Below are 14,041 nucleotides of genomic sequence, written 5' to 3' on the forward strand. Positions count from 1 at the left end.
CCCTCCATCATGTCGACCGTACTTCGCACGCTGCGTAACCTGAAGCGCATTGGCTTCAAGGTAGGCATTGCCCCCCCCTCCTCCTCGTTAACCCCGTCAGAACCACTTGTTAACCTGGAATCCCCTTCACAGGAATATGGCCATCAGATGCAGGTATGCTCCCCGGATGCTGCGGTGGTCATAGGACAGGGACAGTGAGGCGGGACCAATACTGACGAGATGGGGCTGGTGCGCTGCGGATAGTACATCGGTGAGTGGTTATCCGTCTTCCGTCGACCGAGGGGGCTAGACTGACGCAATTGCGATTCCAGGTGATACCAAAGCTGGTACCTTGATTGGCGTGGACCGCTACGGCAACAAGTACTTCGAGAACATGGAGGAGGAGCTTCCTCGTGGGTGATGCCGACCCGTGGGCAATGAGCCCTGCTAATGGTGGTTTAGTCCGGACCCGCTGGGTCGACTACAAGGAGCAAGAATACGACCCTTCGCAGCTTGAGCCCGGCTGGTGAGGCAGACCCTGCGCGGCAATGGAGACGCGTTTCGTTTACTGACCCCCATCTAGGCATGCCTGGATCTCGTACCTGGTCGATGCTCCCCCCACCGCCGACAAGATCCTGCAGACTGGCATCCGCAAGTGGGAGTTGCCTGAGCACAGGCCCAACCAGACCCTCAGTCGTGCCGCTTTCAAGACCTATTCCACGTGAGTATCTGCGTCAGGAGGATTCGAGGATGTGTGCTGATCCAGTCCAGTGTCCGCCCCAAGTACTCTGCTTGGACCCCCGTCGCGGCTCCCCGGTAAATCCACCGCCGTGGAGGTGGAATCCGGGACTACGAGGTCGGTATGGCTTCAATCAGACCATGTTCCAAGATGTGTAAATAAAGATGTCCTACTTCCGTTTCAAATTATTAAACCCGTTCCCAATTACCACCCCCCTTGGCCTGCCATTTCTATACAGTAGTCCGTTGTCTATGAACACGAGGATATCACCGAGGTATCACGTCAATCAAAATGCAAAATCTCACAAGGAAGCTCGTTCCGTGGCCTACATACAAAATCTTCACAGCACGTATATACCGGAGCCGATGTTGGACCAGTGCCGGAGGGGCCGCCGGTCTTCGAGCTCGACACACCACCACAGCACCTCTTTCAGTTTCGGGATCTGCTCCTCGGCCTCGTACGCTCGGGAGAGCGCATACCAAGCCTCACTGTTGTCCCAAGAGGTACCGCGTTTGGTTAGCCCGGACAGCAGCCCGAAGGCCCGCTCCCGGGCAGAAATGCGGTTCAAGAGCTTGGGCTCCTCGTCATCCGCCAGCGGGCTGGACTTAGCCTTGGGAGGCGCCGGCGCAGGCGCAGGTGTGGCCTCCGGGCCTGTCTGCTTCGCATCATCTTCTGCCTCATTGGGGTTGTTCAAAGCGGACACGGGTAACGCTGATATGCCGGCATCAAGGCTGGGTCCGGGTGGATGCAAGGGGATCTTCTGGTCCCAGATGTCGAGCAGCAGATTCGACAGGCCGACGGTAGCCTTCGGATGATCCGCATGGTGCATAAGCGCCTTCTCGAAGTGCTCCATCGCTTCATGGGGACGCTCCTGCGCGTTCGACAGCATGCCGCGTTCAGAAAAGATGTCTGCCCAGAGCTCATCGGTGCTCTTGGGGATGCCCCATCCACGCTCCCTGAACGCTCGAGCAGAAGATTCTTGGGATGCGACGAGGGCCTCGACACGAAGCGCCTGCTTAGAAGCCTCCTCGCATGCTTCATTGGCATCTTCAAAGGACGAGGCCCGACGATACAGTCCGGCGATGAGCAGCCAGACTTTAACGAGAATGCAAAGAGCATGCTTTTGGGCCTGAGCAGGCGCAACCTGGGTCACCGCGCGTGTGGGCGAGTCAAAGGCATAGGATATGGGGAGTCGGACATCTTGCTCTACTGGCTGCTTGTAATTGCCTGCTGGGGGAGGCATTTGGGTAGGGTTTACATTATGAGCCAAAACCAAGGGCTGCTTTCCGCTCTGTGGTTGGCCTGCCGCATCGGTCATGGCGGCCCCAACCAAGTTCAGAGAGGGACCAGGCCCACTGGCATCGTCGGTTCCAGGCCCAGCCTGCGTCCGGATATCCCCGTTCACCTGGGCGTCTTCTCCCTTCTTGAGAGTATTGCTCCTTGTACGCACCTTGCGCGAGTTAGACCGCGAGGCGGGTTGGTTGACATCGTCTGTGACCTGAATAGCCGGCGCAGAATCTGCGGTGGTCGTTGATTCATTTTGAGCTGTCGAATAACCGCTTTCGCCCTTGAGGTCGTGGGTGTATTCCACCCTCCGATCTGTAGCGCGGGGCCCCCGATGCCGTCCGAAGATACTGCCGCGGAGGCTTTTCACCGTACCAGCAGAGCTCTTCGGGGGGACAAGGTGGTCGTAATCCGTCTTGATATGAACCTTCTCGTCATTCCTTTTCTCGTCGTCCTCAATGTTCGCGGAGCGGAAAAGAGTGGCGAACAGGCTGAGGAGCTGGTCGCTATGGTTGACCGCAACCTCGGGGCCTTCCTGAAGCTCGATAAAGGCGAGTTGAGTCATCCGAGTCTCAAGAATGCGTTCCTTCTCGCGGTTCCGCAGTTTCTCAATCAGCGCCTGGGTTATACCACCGACGTTGGGTTCTTGGACAGTCGGGTGCTGTTTCTGCGGCCGTCTGTCACTGTGCGCAAGGGATGTTACAGTGGCGGGGAATTGCTCGAATGCAGCTTCACATGAGCGTTCCGCGATGTCAAACTCGTGCTTAGCACTTAGCAGCAGAGCCAGGAGATGCCACAAGGGGACCAGATCCCGTTCCCGGGCAAAATCGGCCTTGCCCGCTTTATGCTGCGGGTCTGATGTCAAGGCTGACCTGACGTAGTCAATGGCACCATCTAGATCCCGGTTCTCTGCCAGGAGGAGTGCCAAGGTATAGAGAGAGGAGCAGTTGGACTCGTCCTCCAGCTCAGGGGCTAAGCTCCTCTCCAAGTAGTCAATGGCTTCACCCCGAATTTCGTCCCGGTCCTCGTTCACCGGGGTCCAGTACGCCCAATTAGCAAGCCCTATGCCGATTCCCTTGTAAGCTGCGGCAATGTCCAAGGGGGACACGGCCTGGGAACCGGTGGAGCTCGTTTCCGACAGAATTACAATTGGGCCCTGTTCTCCCTCCTCGTCATCCTGCACATGCTTCTTGGAAAGCTTCTTCAAGAGATGCGTCAGATGCTCAGCTTTCTTGGCCTCCTTTTCCGAGCCAAAGCAGCACAGCATTGTGACACCCTCGGATATAGTGCGCAGCAAGATCCCGTCATTCTCCAATTCCCCATATTTCGCACCGCTTTCCGCTCGTTCTTTGGCGCTTGTAACGATCTCGATATAGGACTCGAGGGCCTTCAAAGCAAGATCATAATCCGCAAGCGCGCAGTGTACATGGAACAGGCGTCGGAGAATGACGTGTGAGTGGTAAGCCTTGGTGGCAGCGCGGTAGAGAATCTAATACCATCAGCGATCTCTTCGGTTACCAGTTCCCACTGTTACAAAAAAGCACCTACCTCAAGAACAGTTCTGCCCACGGCATTTTGGCCTCCTTCTCCAAGCTCCTCATCCGTCCATGTAGTACCACAAAGCACCTCCCAGTTTTGGATGACTTGCTCAACCCAAGCCTCGATCTCCGGGTTGCCTGAATCAGCTGCGGGGAACTTGGCTTCACGGAGGAGATTGGCTTCACAGAGCGACTCGACGCGCCGTATTTCACTGGCAAGCTGGGGGCGCACCGGGCCACCTGCGGAGGGGCTGTATGGTAAGCTCTGTTGTAGGATATATGTTAAGAGGTCGTAATAGGACTTCCATATGGGTGACCGTGACACAGGCTCCGCGGAGTCATCCATATGTGGTTGGGACGACGTCACCAGCTTGACAAGAGGATGGGAAGCCCACAGCCTGAAGAACCCCAGGGCGGAGGTTATAGTTTGAGCGTCGGCAGTGACGATGTTGTCGCAAGCTTCTTCGCCCGCAAGAGATGCACCTTCTGCCAGGAGTTTTTCCGACCAGTACAGGAACTGAGGGGGGTTTGTGGCGGTTTGAAGCTGGGTGTTCAGCCACGGTGTAAGGGAATGGAGCGTTTCCAGAGCGCCACTGTAATCCGAAGTACTGCGCTGGGCGGAACCTATCCACAAATTAGACCAGAGGAACGACTGACGGTAACGTCTCGGGTAAGCGCACCCTTGAGATAGCAGGCTTTGACGAGGCACGTCTTAGTCCACGGGGAGATGACATCGCCGACATTCTCGAGCTCGTTCACGGTCTCTCCGAAGTCACTGGGAAAGCGAGCTGCTGCCAAGCCCATCTCGTTGAGAGTCCAGTGCACCCATCCCAAGCAGACCTGTGCCTGGAAGACATCTTGTTTGGGTCCCTCTGCGCGGTTCACAGTGGATAGGAGTGGCGGGATGAGATCGTGGAGGCCGGAGGAAGCGGAGGACGGTCGGGAAGTGAACGGGTGCTTGTGAAGATGGGAGGCCACCTGGTACTCGGCGCTGGCTACCTCGAGGAGACCTGTAACATACCCCGTCAGTCTGTTGCTGGTCTGGCAATCCCTGAGGAGGGAGAGGTGATTACATGTTTTCTGAGGAGCATGTTTGGTCACCTTTCGAATGAGCTCGGGAACCTCGTCCCACTTATTCTGGCACCGGGCATTATCCAGGGCCGTGATGTAGCGATGCCCCTTATCAGAGTCTCGACCCTATCCGTTGGGAACCTCGGTCAGTGGATTGGCTTTTGTGGCACAGTGAGGGGAGGAGGGGGGGAAGAGAAGAGGGGAGAGGGGGTGGTTCCTGGGGGAATTTCAAGAGAGAGGAAAGGGTGGAACTTGCAGTCATGATTGGGGAAGGTCAGACAGAGACGGGGGGTTATAACAACAGGATCGGAGGGGAACGAGAGGGAGAGGAAAGGGAGAGGAAGAAGAGGAGGAGGAGGAGGAGGCAGCATCTATACGATGCCAGCCGGAGGAGGCAGCGGCAGCAGCAGCAGCAGCGGAGAATCCCAAGAATACACCGTAATTGACGGCGATGATCGTCTGGTGGCCGTTTAAGGGGAGAGACGGAGAGGGAGACCCGCCTGTGTCACGTAACGGCGGTATTATTACACCATCTACTCCGTAGTACCTTACCGACTGTACAGTACTTACTTTACTCCGTACTGCTTCATGTGGCCCGAGCGTCTCCGCCGCCAAAAAATCATCGCCCGCAATTTGGGTTTCGCTCAATCTTGCGCCAGTCCCCTCAATTGCCTCCCCCCCGATCGCTCCCTCCATTCCGATCGGCTCGCCAAGATGGCCTATATGTCCATGTCCCTCCATGCGGTCAACCACCGCCTGACCAACGTCCCCGTCAAGCAACTACCGCATCTCGCATCCTGCCTCGCCGCGTCTCTCAGCAATTGCGGGGAGCTGCTGTCCACCCCCCAGAGCCAGAAGTCGACCAAGTCGGACTCGGACAATGCCGTTCAGATCCATAAGCTCGTCACTCGTCTCGGCAGTCTGCTGCAGGACCGCACATATGAAGGCCGCTGGACCGCCGTGGTGCTGGTCAAGGCTTTGGTGGAAGCCGGCCAGTGGGAGATTCTTCGGGGATGCGAACCCTTCGTTCGCGGTCTGATCAGTATCCTGGCGGTAAGATGCCCCAGGAAGAGTTATGTCGAGGGGTGTGTATGTGTGTGGCGTGTTTACTGACCTGCGCGTGCGAAACAGAAATCCGACCCCGTCTCGACCAAGAAAATGTGCATCATCACCTTGACCCGTATCTTCCACTTGACCTACCAGTACCCAACGCTCGTCCGCGAGATCACCACCCCGTCTCTACCGGGCTTCATCACCTCGGCCCTGAACCTCATCTCCGTCAAGCCCTCTTCCGAGCCCCTTCGGAAGCTCAAGCCCAGTACTCCCTTCGTGGAGGTTGTCCTGCAGGCATTCAGCGAGCTCATCGCAAGGCACCCGACTATCTTCCGGCCCTTCACGGCGCAAATCCACAGCGTCCTTCAGACCATCATCGGTTCTACCGCGCCCACGTTCCCAGAGCCCATCTTGGAAATCACTCAGCAACTCTTTATCTCCCTCCACAACTGTGCCCCGAAGAACAGCGGTGGCGAAGAATGGAAGAATGCTTGCCGGATGACGATCACCTCTATCCATGCGACCTCTTCTTCCGTGTTCAGGGCCGCCGTTGAGCAGTGGGAGTCCGTGGATCCGTCTGTGCGCCAAATATCTCACCCGCAAAACTATGGAGAGGAGGTGGGCAATGGGCCTGACGCTCTGGGACTCGGTAGCTGGCGGGGGCTGGATGCGGGTGTGAACCGACTGGTGGTGCTCTTGCGGATGCTCTCCGGCTTCCTGGGCACTGCTACCTCCTCTACTGTGGTCATGCCCGTGGGAGCCATTCTGGACCTGACTGCCCGCTTGAACATGCTCACCGTGCCCTCTTCCGGCAGCGATATCCAAGCGAACCCGCAGATAGGCCGTGCCGAGAGAGAGAACATGCTCACCGAGCTGCCTCGAATCCACGTTGCCTGTATGAAGCTCCTGCTTCACCTGGTCAAGACCCTCGAAACCGGCGTCGTCTCGGTCGCACAGACAATCCTGGAGCAGGCCTTGTGGGTTTTCCGCGCCGAGAAGTTCAGCCGGGAGGTCCGCGCCGGGGTGTATGATTTGATTTCCGCATTGCTTGCCCGAGTGGGCCCCTCCATGACCAAGCAGAGTGTTTCTTCTCTGACCAGCACCCTCCGGACTTGCTGCCATGATCTCCTGCCGCCAGCCGGCAACCAGAATGCGCCCGCGGAACGATCTGACCCGAAGAACAAGACCAAATCGAACCAAATCACGGCGAATGCGGACTCGTTCTTCAACCCTGGACTGAAGCAGACCCGTCAGACGAGCACGTCTTCCTCCTTCCCTTACCTCACCCGCGCTGCGTCGGAGCTCCTCGTCGCGATCCTCACGCATGCGCCCACCGAGTTCGTCTCCCCGGCCCTCCGTGCCGAGATCGACCGCACGATCATCATGACATCCGACAAGAACGCCATGCTGGCCAGCGTTCTCAACCCCTTCCCGGCCATGCAGGGTCGGGGCGTGGGCACCAGCATCATGCCCTTCCTGGCCCGCAGCTATCCCGCGGAGACGGAAGTGGAAAGCCTCATCCGTCCGCGCATGCCCGTGCTGATGAACGGCTCGGCCCTCAACGGGTACACGGCCATGGACGAGGACGAGGAGGAGGAGGAGGACGACGAATCGGCCCCGGCGCCTTCCACCGCCCCCGAAGCCAGCGGCTTCCTCAAGCCCATGGCCACGCCCAGTCTGCACCAAGACATGATGGACGTGGAGGTGTCCCCGCCCGCCAACAAACGAAGCTACGCGGAAGACGTCGAGATGAAAGCGCCGGCGCCGTCTACTGTCGACAGCCTGGCCGGTGCCCAGAGCAAGAAGCTCCGGTTTGAGGCCGAGCAAGCCGCCGCTTCCACGCTGGGGGCCGCCTCGCCTGCCGCGTTCACCGGCACGGCCGCCATCTCTGTCCCCACGTCCTCGATCGCCGGCCCGGCCCCTGTGCAGACGACCACCACTGCCACCGTGACCTCGAAGCCCACCCTGGCTGGCGGAAAGAAGACGTCCGCGCTGCCGTCTGCCGAGGCCGCGGAGGACGAGAGCGACGAGGAGCTGCCCACGTTGAACATGGATCCGGACACGGATGACGAGGACGACGAATGAGCATCTGCACGATACATATATATCCCATGATATCAATAGCCCTGTAATCTAAAAGTTCATCCGAGAGCATGCGGAGTTAGCTGTTCTACATTTGTATAGACCTGTTTCTATCCGAATATTGTAAAGCAGCGACATAGAACCCACCAACCTTCCAACCAGTAAACACCGGGGAGGGTAATGACACCGCCAGCTATACCCATAGTATCAGATATGCAATGTATTCAATATAATATACCCAAAGGCTTCTGAGATCTTACCCGCCGACTCTATCCGATGAAATGACTCCCCAATCCGTTTATCTACTCCAGAATCTAGATACAAAAAACCATGATTATATAAAACCCCGAAACCGATATATCATACCTCTATCCAAAACCAACCAGCCAAGCAATGCACCGATGCTCTAACTCGAAATAACCAAAAATCACAAATCTATAGAACAGTGTATCGTAATGTTCCCCCCCAAAAGGTCAATAAACCCTGACCCCCCTCCCCCAAAACGACCCATCATCCCACCTCCCAAACCACGTCCCCCCCCAGCACCACCACCCGCGATCCCCTCCGCCACACCGACCCCCAAGCCCCTCAACAAACTAACAGGCAACGGCTCGGTGAGCCACAACCCCCCGCGCGAGAAATCATCCGCGATGAACCTCCCCGTGAACAACAACCAGCCCAGCGCAAACGCCGCATTGCCCGCGCGCCTCACAGGCCCCGGGAGCTTCACGGCCCGGGGCGCCCCACCCAAGACCCGAGGCAGGAAGGTCCGACACCAGAATTCCTGGAGCAGGATGCCGACGGCCTGCAGGATGAAGAAGCGGTATGTACCTGATATAGGGTGTGTGGGACGGAATTGGGCGTAGCTGCCACAGGCATGCAACGCGCCACTGAGACTAAACGCAACGAGGAGGGTGATGACCCGGCGAAGAGGCCGAAGCGGGTGCGTCGAATGCGGCGCGGGAGTCAGTGCTCGTGCGGTGGAGATGAAGCCGAAGCGGAAGATCTGGTGCCACCAGTGGCTCCAGACGCCGACGAGGCCGGCGTCGAGGATGGAGGGCAGGAACGAGCCGAAGGTGGGCGGATAGAGCCAGGCGACGTCCAGCGGGGTGGAGGTGATGGCGCGTGCGGCGCGAGGGAAGGCGAGTGACAGGCCGCCGAAGAGGAGCGGGTTGAAGCTCGTTACGTATGTCAGGGCGGAGAGGACCCCCAGGCCGGTGAGGGCGCTGCGGTAGGCCTGGACGAGGAAGGGGGAGGGGGAGAGCCGGGTGAAGGGGAAGGGGGGGGTCGGGGGGTCGGTGACCAGACCCATGAAGTAGTGGTCGCGGATCATGAGGAGCTTGATTAGGTCGAGGGCGAGGTAGGATTGGAGGCAGAGGGCGAGGACGGCGCGGAGATGGAGGCGGAGGGGTGGGGGGGGGGGATTGGATGCATCGTCGGGTTCGGGTCTGAATCTAGGAGTGGGAGAGTCAAGCTGGGACTGAACAGAGGCGGGCAAAGGGCCCAGCGAGGAGATGCGCCAGTTCCATTCGGGGCCGCGCATGTTGGTGAGCAGGCCGAGCACCCAGTTGAGCCGATGCGAGAAGGGCCGCGATGGATACGTCTGCCAGCCCACCACCTCCTCCTGCTGCTGGCCGGGGCGACGCTCGAGGCGTCGGAAGTCGCGCTCGGCGTCGTGGAAGACCAGCAGAGTGGCCGACCAGATGCACCACCAGGCCGGCACCAGACCGCCCATGTAGCCATTCCCCCCCAGCAGCATGCGTCGGCGGCGGATGAAGTCGATGGCCAGGGCGATGATGCATCCCAGCACCAGCGGCCGCAGATGCCGCGGGCCCGTCGGGCGCGGAATCAGCAGGGCGACGATGGGTAACAGGACGGGCAGGACGAGATGCCACAGCAAGACGGGTTGCACGGTGCCATTCTGGATCAGTGACTCGAATTGGTCGTGGTTGTCGCGGATGAATTGGCGATATGAGGGAGCGGCCATGGAGGGGAATGGAACCGGAGGTTGGGGGAGGAAGAAGAAGAAGAAGAAGAAGAAGAACTGAAGGGAGAGGTCGTATTGAAGGAAGCCACGGTCGCATTTTATATATATAGTCGATCGTCATCCCCGGATCTGCAAAGGGAAAAAGCATGATGATCCATCGGGATCCCCAGACTGACTCCCGGTGTCGAAAGGATGAGGATGATCAGGACACTATCCAGTCTTCAAAACGAGTCCGGGGTAGTAGTTCAAGCCGATGCTGATCTAGTCTAAGTCTCCCCATCACAACGAGTAACTCCAACCAACAGGCCTATGCACTGCTTCCCCCGTATTAATCAACCCAACGTTATGCCTCTGTTAGTCTCATGGCTGATACATACATACATACATACATACAAAAAAGAATGGTCCGGTCATCCGCACCCGATGCGTATATTCCGCGGAGGTTATAGTCGGGCTCCTTCGATAGCATCGTACCATAGTGAATGTCACGATCATCCAAATGGATGTATAGGAAGTCACATGAGGCCGTGTCTTAGCGCGATTGCTCTCTCCTTCTCCTTCTCCCTCTGGCGTCGGAGCTGTCAACCACCACTATTCCCTACTACAAAACTATCCTCCCGACTCCCCCCCCCCCCCCATCCCAACAATCCCTCAATCAACCACCATCATGGGCTGGACCCCCCGAAAAAGACCCATCGACCAAGTCGACCTCACCGCCGACGATGTCCCCGCACCGCCCTCCAAGTCACCCCGCACCAGCCACGGACAACGGTTCGGCCAGGACACCTCCTTCGTGCCACTGAGCCACTCCTCCCAGGTGTATGCGGGGGATGACGGGGATGACGGGGATGACGAGGATGACGCGCAAGCGGCGGATGTGATCCCAGGTAGCCAGGACGCCAGCGATTCGGCAGACGGCTCTACCATGCACTATGGCGACCTGCAGACCAAGATCGTGGGCGTCCGGTACTACAGAGGCCACGCCACGCTGGGCGAGCACGTCCGGGTCAGGCGCGAGGCGACGAACCAGTATGACTCGAATGCGATCCGCGTGGATAATGTCATGGGCGCGCAGATTGGGCATATTCCAAGGACTATGGCGGCGAAGTTGGCTAAGTATATGGTAAGTCGTTCTGCTTCGACCTCGTGGTGGACTAATGTGTGTGTGTGTTTCTAAACTCGGGCTGTGTTTCTCTGTAGGATGACCGGTCCCTCACGGTGGAAGGCATCTTGACGGGCGTCATCGGCGCATATGACTGTCCCATTGTCTTGAAGCTGTTTGGCACGAGTAATATCGAAGCGCGGCAGGAGCTGAAGAGCAGAATGGAGTTCGATAAGCTGCCGCTGGGTGGCTTCCGGCAGACCGAGCGCGACGAGCGTAAACTGCAGAAGGAACGGGAGAAGGCCCGGAAGGAAGCGGCCAAGTTGGCTCGGTCTCTGGCCAAGGGCAAAGGCGCGCAGCTGCAGGCGGAGAACAAGTTCGGCTATGCCAACCTCTTCACCGGGGAAGGGCTCCATGAGGGTGAGGAGAGTCTTGCGGAACTGATTGACCAGAGCAGCTCTTTCAACCCCCGGGACATTGGCCAGGTCGCAGAGGAATTCGGTCTGAAGGAATCCGACCTGGAGAATATGCCTATGGCGGAGACCCCGGCGGCTCTGGCCACTGAGCTGCTTCCGTACCAGCGACAGGGCCTCGCCTGGATGATTGCCCAGGAGAACCCGCTTATGCCTCTGAATGGGGGCGCGGAGGTCGTCCAGCTCTGGAAGAGGAAGGACAACAAGTACACGAATATCGCGACCAACTATTCCATGTCTCAGGCGCCCCCTCTGGCGAGTGGTGGTATCTTGGCGGATGACATGGGACTGGGCAAGACCATCCAGGTCATCTCGTTGGTTCTGGCCAATTCCCAGCCGAAGACTCCGAAGTCCTCCAAGACCACATTGATTATAGCCCCGGTGGGGGTGATGAGCAACTGGAGAAACCAAGCGCGGGACCATACCCATAGCGATAAGGCTCCGAACGTGTTCATCTACCACGGCCCAGGGAAGAAGGCGGCGGGCAACCTGGATCAGTACGATGTGGTTGTCACGAGCTACGGTGCTCTAGCCATGGAGTACAATCCTACCGCTAAATCGCCCCCGAAAAAGGGTCTCTTTTCCATTCATTGGCGCCGCGTCGTTCTGGACGAAGGACATACAATCCGCAACCCACAGTCCAAGGGCGCTCTGGCAGCTTGTCACCTGCGGGCCGATTCGCGCTGGACGCTTACGGGAACGCCTATCGTGAACACCCTCAAGGACCTCTACTCCCAGATTCGCTTCTTGAGACTGTCTGGTGGCCTCGAAGATCTCGCCGTCTTCAACAGTGCTCTGATTCGGCCTCTCATGTCCGGCGATCCTGATGCCCGTTTGCTCCTTCAAGCTCTGATGGGGACCATCTGCTTGCGCCGCAGAAAGGACATGAATTTTGTGAACCTGCGCCTGCCTCCCCTGACGTCTCGCATCCTCCGCATCAAGTTCCACGCTCACGAGCAAGAAAAATACGACATGTTCCAGTATGTATTCTCAAATCACGTCGCTTTAATTCACATACTGACCGACGAACTCCAGGTCCGAGGCAAAGGGCATGCTTCTGGATTTTAAAAACAAGGACGACAAAACTAAGGAAAAGGGCGGCGCCACATACTCCCACCTTCTCGAGGTCATCCTGCGTCTGCGACAAGTCTGCAACCACTGGGCCCTCTGCAAGAACCGGATCGACAAACTCGCCGGCCTGCTCGAAAGCAACAAAGTCGTCCCACTCACCCCCGAAAACGTCAAAGCCCTCCAGGACATGTTGCAGATCCGGATCGAAAGCCAAGACACCTGTCCCATCTGCCTCGACAACCTGGACCAACCCGTCATCACCGCCTGCGCTCACGCGTTCGACCGCGAATGTATCGAGCAGGTCATCGAGCGTCAGCACAAATGTCCCATGTGTCGCGCCCACATCGAAGACACAACCACCCTAGTCACCCCGGCCGTCGAGATGGGCGAAAGCAGCGACAGCGACACCGTTGCCGCAGACCCCGACAACCCGAGCAGCAAGATCGAGGCGCTGATCAAGATCCTCACCGCGCAAGGCCAAGCACCCGGCACCAAAACCGTCGTCTTCAGCCAATGGACCTCCTTCCTCAACCTGATCGAACCGCACCTCCAGCGCCACGGCATCGGCTACGCCCGCATCGACGGCAAAATGTCCTCCACCAACCGCGACAACTCCACCCACCGCTTCTCCACCGACCCGTCCTGCAGCGTCCTCCTGGCCAGCCTGAGCGTCTGCAGCGTCGGCTTGAACCTCGTGGCTGCTAACCAGGCCATCCTCGCTGATAGCTGGTGGGCGCCCGCCATCGAGGACCAGGCTGTCGATCGCGTCTATCGACTTGGCCAGAAGCGTGAGACGACCGTCTGGCGCCTCGTTATGGAAGATAGTATTGAGGATCGGGTTATTGCTGTCCAGGAGAATAAGCGGAAGCTGATGCTGGAGGCGTTCCGCGAGACGAACACGAAGAAGAAGAAGCCTGATGATAGAGCGACCCGTGTTGCGGATTTAGAGAATCTGCTTATGTAGATGGGTTAGATTAGATGTCTTTGTCTTCTCCCTGTCAGTTGTTCTGCCACTCATTGTTCTACGTGCCTTCGGTGTGCTTTTGCATTGTGTTTCTCTCTACGTTTCTCACTTTCCACCGGGGAACACTACAGTGAGAGATAGAGGATTGACTCCATATCGGGATTCTTTTTCGTTTCTGTGTGACTATTAGTTCCTTTTGGTGACGATGGCAATACCTTCCGTCTCGGGATTCAGGAATCTAACTTTCTGATCCTAATCTAACACGGTTAGTACGCCTAATTTCGGTGTGCATATTTTCATATCTGTCTCAAATACCAGGTGTCATTGAGGTTCATTCATCTCTACTAGGTACTAGGTGTATGTTCCGATGTCATGTGATTGGATCAAAAGCCGGCCGGCCGGATTGATTCCACCCATCTATCTATCTGATGAAGTGACTCTTAGAAAGACGATTGAAATGAAATCCCAGATTCCTCGTTTTGAATTATTCAGGTTTCCCGAAAGAAAAAAAAAATAGAGAATGGATTTCTGGTTGTGTGCAGGATGTGAGAAGGAAGTAGTTCTCACCCTCATCCTCAATTCATAATCATAATCGTAATCATATCTTGGTCGTGCCCCATACTGCATGCAGAGCGGGGGGTCGTTTATTGATAGGATCAAACGGCTTGCCCGAAATATCAGCGATATGTGTTGTGTTG

The 14,041-nt window shown here is 57.4% G+C and overlaps 5 protein-coding genes across 5 annotated transcripts; 3 read left to right on the forward strand and 2 right to left on the reverse strand.

Annotated features, from left to right (window-relative positions):
• Positions 1-9: 9 nt before the first annotated feature.
• On the forward strand, positions 10-919 carry BO70DRAFT_389925 (complex I NDUFA12 subunit family protein; the record flags this gene model as incomplete). Its single annotated transcript, XM_025546114.1, has 7 exons — positions 10-60; positions 133-153; positions 244-250; positions 312-392; positions 442-505; positions 563-700; positions 751-919. 7 exons carry the CDS (start codon positions 10-12, stop codon positions 797-799), a joined length of 411 nt encoding a protein of 136 aa, XP_025395846.1. The 3' UTR covers positions 800-919.
• An 11-nt stretch (positions 920-930) lies between these two features.
• Positions 931-4,935, reverse strand: BO70DRAFT_343804 (putative filamentation protein (Rhf1)). The gene is made up of 5 exons (XM_025541434.1): positions 4,868-4,935; positions 4,614-4,737; positions 4,221-4,550; positions 3,551-4,164; positions 931-3,491 (listed from the first exon to the last, which is right to left on the reverse strand). Exons 1-5 carry the CDS (start codon positions 4,871-4,873, stop codon positions 1,059-1,061), a joined length of 3,507 nt encoding a protein of 1,168 aa, XP_025395847.1. The 5' UTR covers positions 4,874-4,935; the 3' UTR covers positions 931-1,058.
• A 347-nt stretch (positions 4,936-5,282) lies between these two features.
• On the forward strand, positions 5,283-7,783 carry BO70DRAFT_322123 (RIX1/PELP1 family protein). The gene is made up of 2 exons (XM_025540541.1): positions 5,283-5,664; positions 5,743-7,783. Exons 1-2 carry the CDS (start codon positions 5,326-5,328, stop codon positions 7,747-7,749), a joined length of 2,346 nt encoding a protein of 781 aa, XP_025395848.1. The 5' UTR covers positions 5,283-5,325; the 3' UTR covers positions 7,750-7,783.
• Positions 7,782-10,182, reverse strand: BO70DRAFT_432288 (wax synthase family protein; the record flags this gene model as incomplete). Its single annotated transcript, XM_025548305.1, has 2 exons — positions 8,348-10,182; positions 7,782-7,790 (listed from the first exon to the last, which is right to left on the reverse strand). Exons 1-2 carry the CDS (start codon positions 9,731-9,733, stop codon positions 7,782-7,784), a joined length of 1,395 nt encoding a protein of 464 aa, XP_025395849.1. The 5' UTR covers positions 9,734-10,182.
• Positions 10,183-10,377: 195 nt separating this feature from the next.
• On the forward strand, positions 10,378-13,790 carry BO70DRAFT_365560 (DEAD/DEAH box helicase). Its single transcript, XM_025544098.1, has 3 exons — positions 10,378-10,856; positions 10,934-12,288; positions 12,344-13,790. Exons 1-3 carry the CDS (start codon positions 10,401-10,403, stop codon positions 13,341-13,343), a joined length of 2,811 nt encoding a protein of 936 aa, XP_025395850.1. The 5' UTR covers positions 10,378-10,400; the 3' UTR covers positions 13,344-13,790.
• Positions 13,791-14,041: the final 251 nt, after the last annotated feature.

Source organism: Aspergillus heteromorphus (assembly GCF_003184545.1).
Source record: "Aspergillus heteromorphus CBS 117.55 chromosome Unknown BO70scaffold_31, whole genome shotgun sequence".
Lineage (NCBI taxonomy): Eukaryota > Fungi > Ascomycota > Eurotiomycetes > Eurotiales > Aspergillaceae > Aspergillus > Aspergillus heteromorphus.

What these genes read in the sequence shown, in the direction of transcription:
- BO70DRAFT_343804 (XM_025541434.1), bottom strand. An exon ending in ACATGCTCCTCAGAAAACAT is followed by an intron (nt 4,551 to 4,613) that starts GTAATCACCTCT and finishes GGTATGTTACAG; the next exon opens with GTCTCCTCGAGGTAGCCAGC. An exon ending in CAAAGCCTGCTATCTCAAGG is followed by an intron (nt 4,165 to 4,220) that starts GTGCGCTTACCC and finishes ATTTGTGGATAG; the next exon opens with GTTCCGCCCAGCGCAGTACT.
- BO70DRAFT_365560 (XM_025544098.1), top strand. Translation starts at nt 10,401, where the DNA reads ATGGGCTGGACCCCCCGAAAAAGACCCATCGACCAAGTCGACCTCACC. An exon ending in CGAAGTTGGCTAAGTATATG is followed by an intron (nt 10,857 to 10,933) that starts GTAAGTCGTTCT and finishes GTTTCTCTGTAG; the next exon opens with GATGACCGGTCCCTCACGGT. An exon ending in GAAAAATACGACATGTTCCA is followed by an intron (nt 12,289 to 12,343) that starts GTATGTATTCTC and finishes GACGAACTCCAG; the next exon opens with GTCCGAGGCAAAGGGCATGC.
- BO70DRAFT_322123 (XM_025540541.1), top strand. Translation starts at nt 5,326, where the DNA reads ATGGCCTATATGTCCATGTCCCTCCATGCGGTCAACCACCGCCTGACC. An exon ending in GTCTGATCAGTATCCTGGCG is followed by an intron (nt 5,665 to 5,742) that starts GTAAGATGCCCC and finishes CGTGCGAAACAG; the next exon opens with AAATCCGACCCCGTCTCGAC.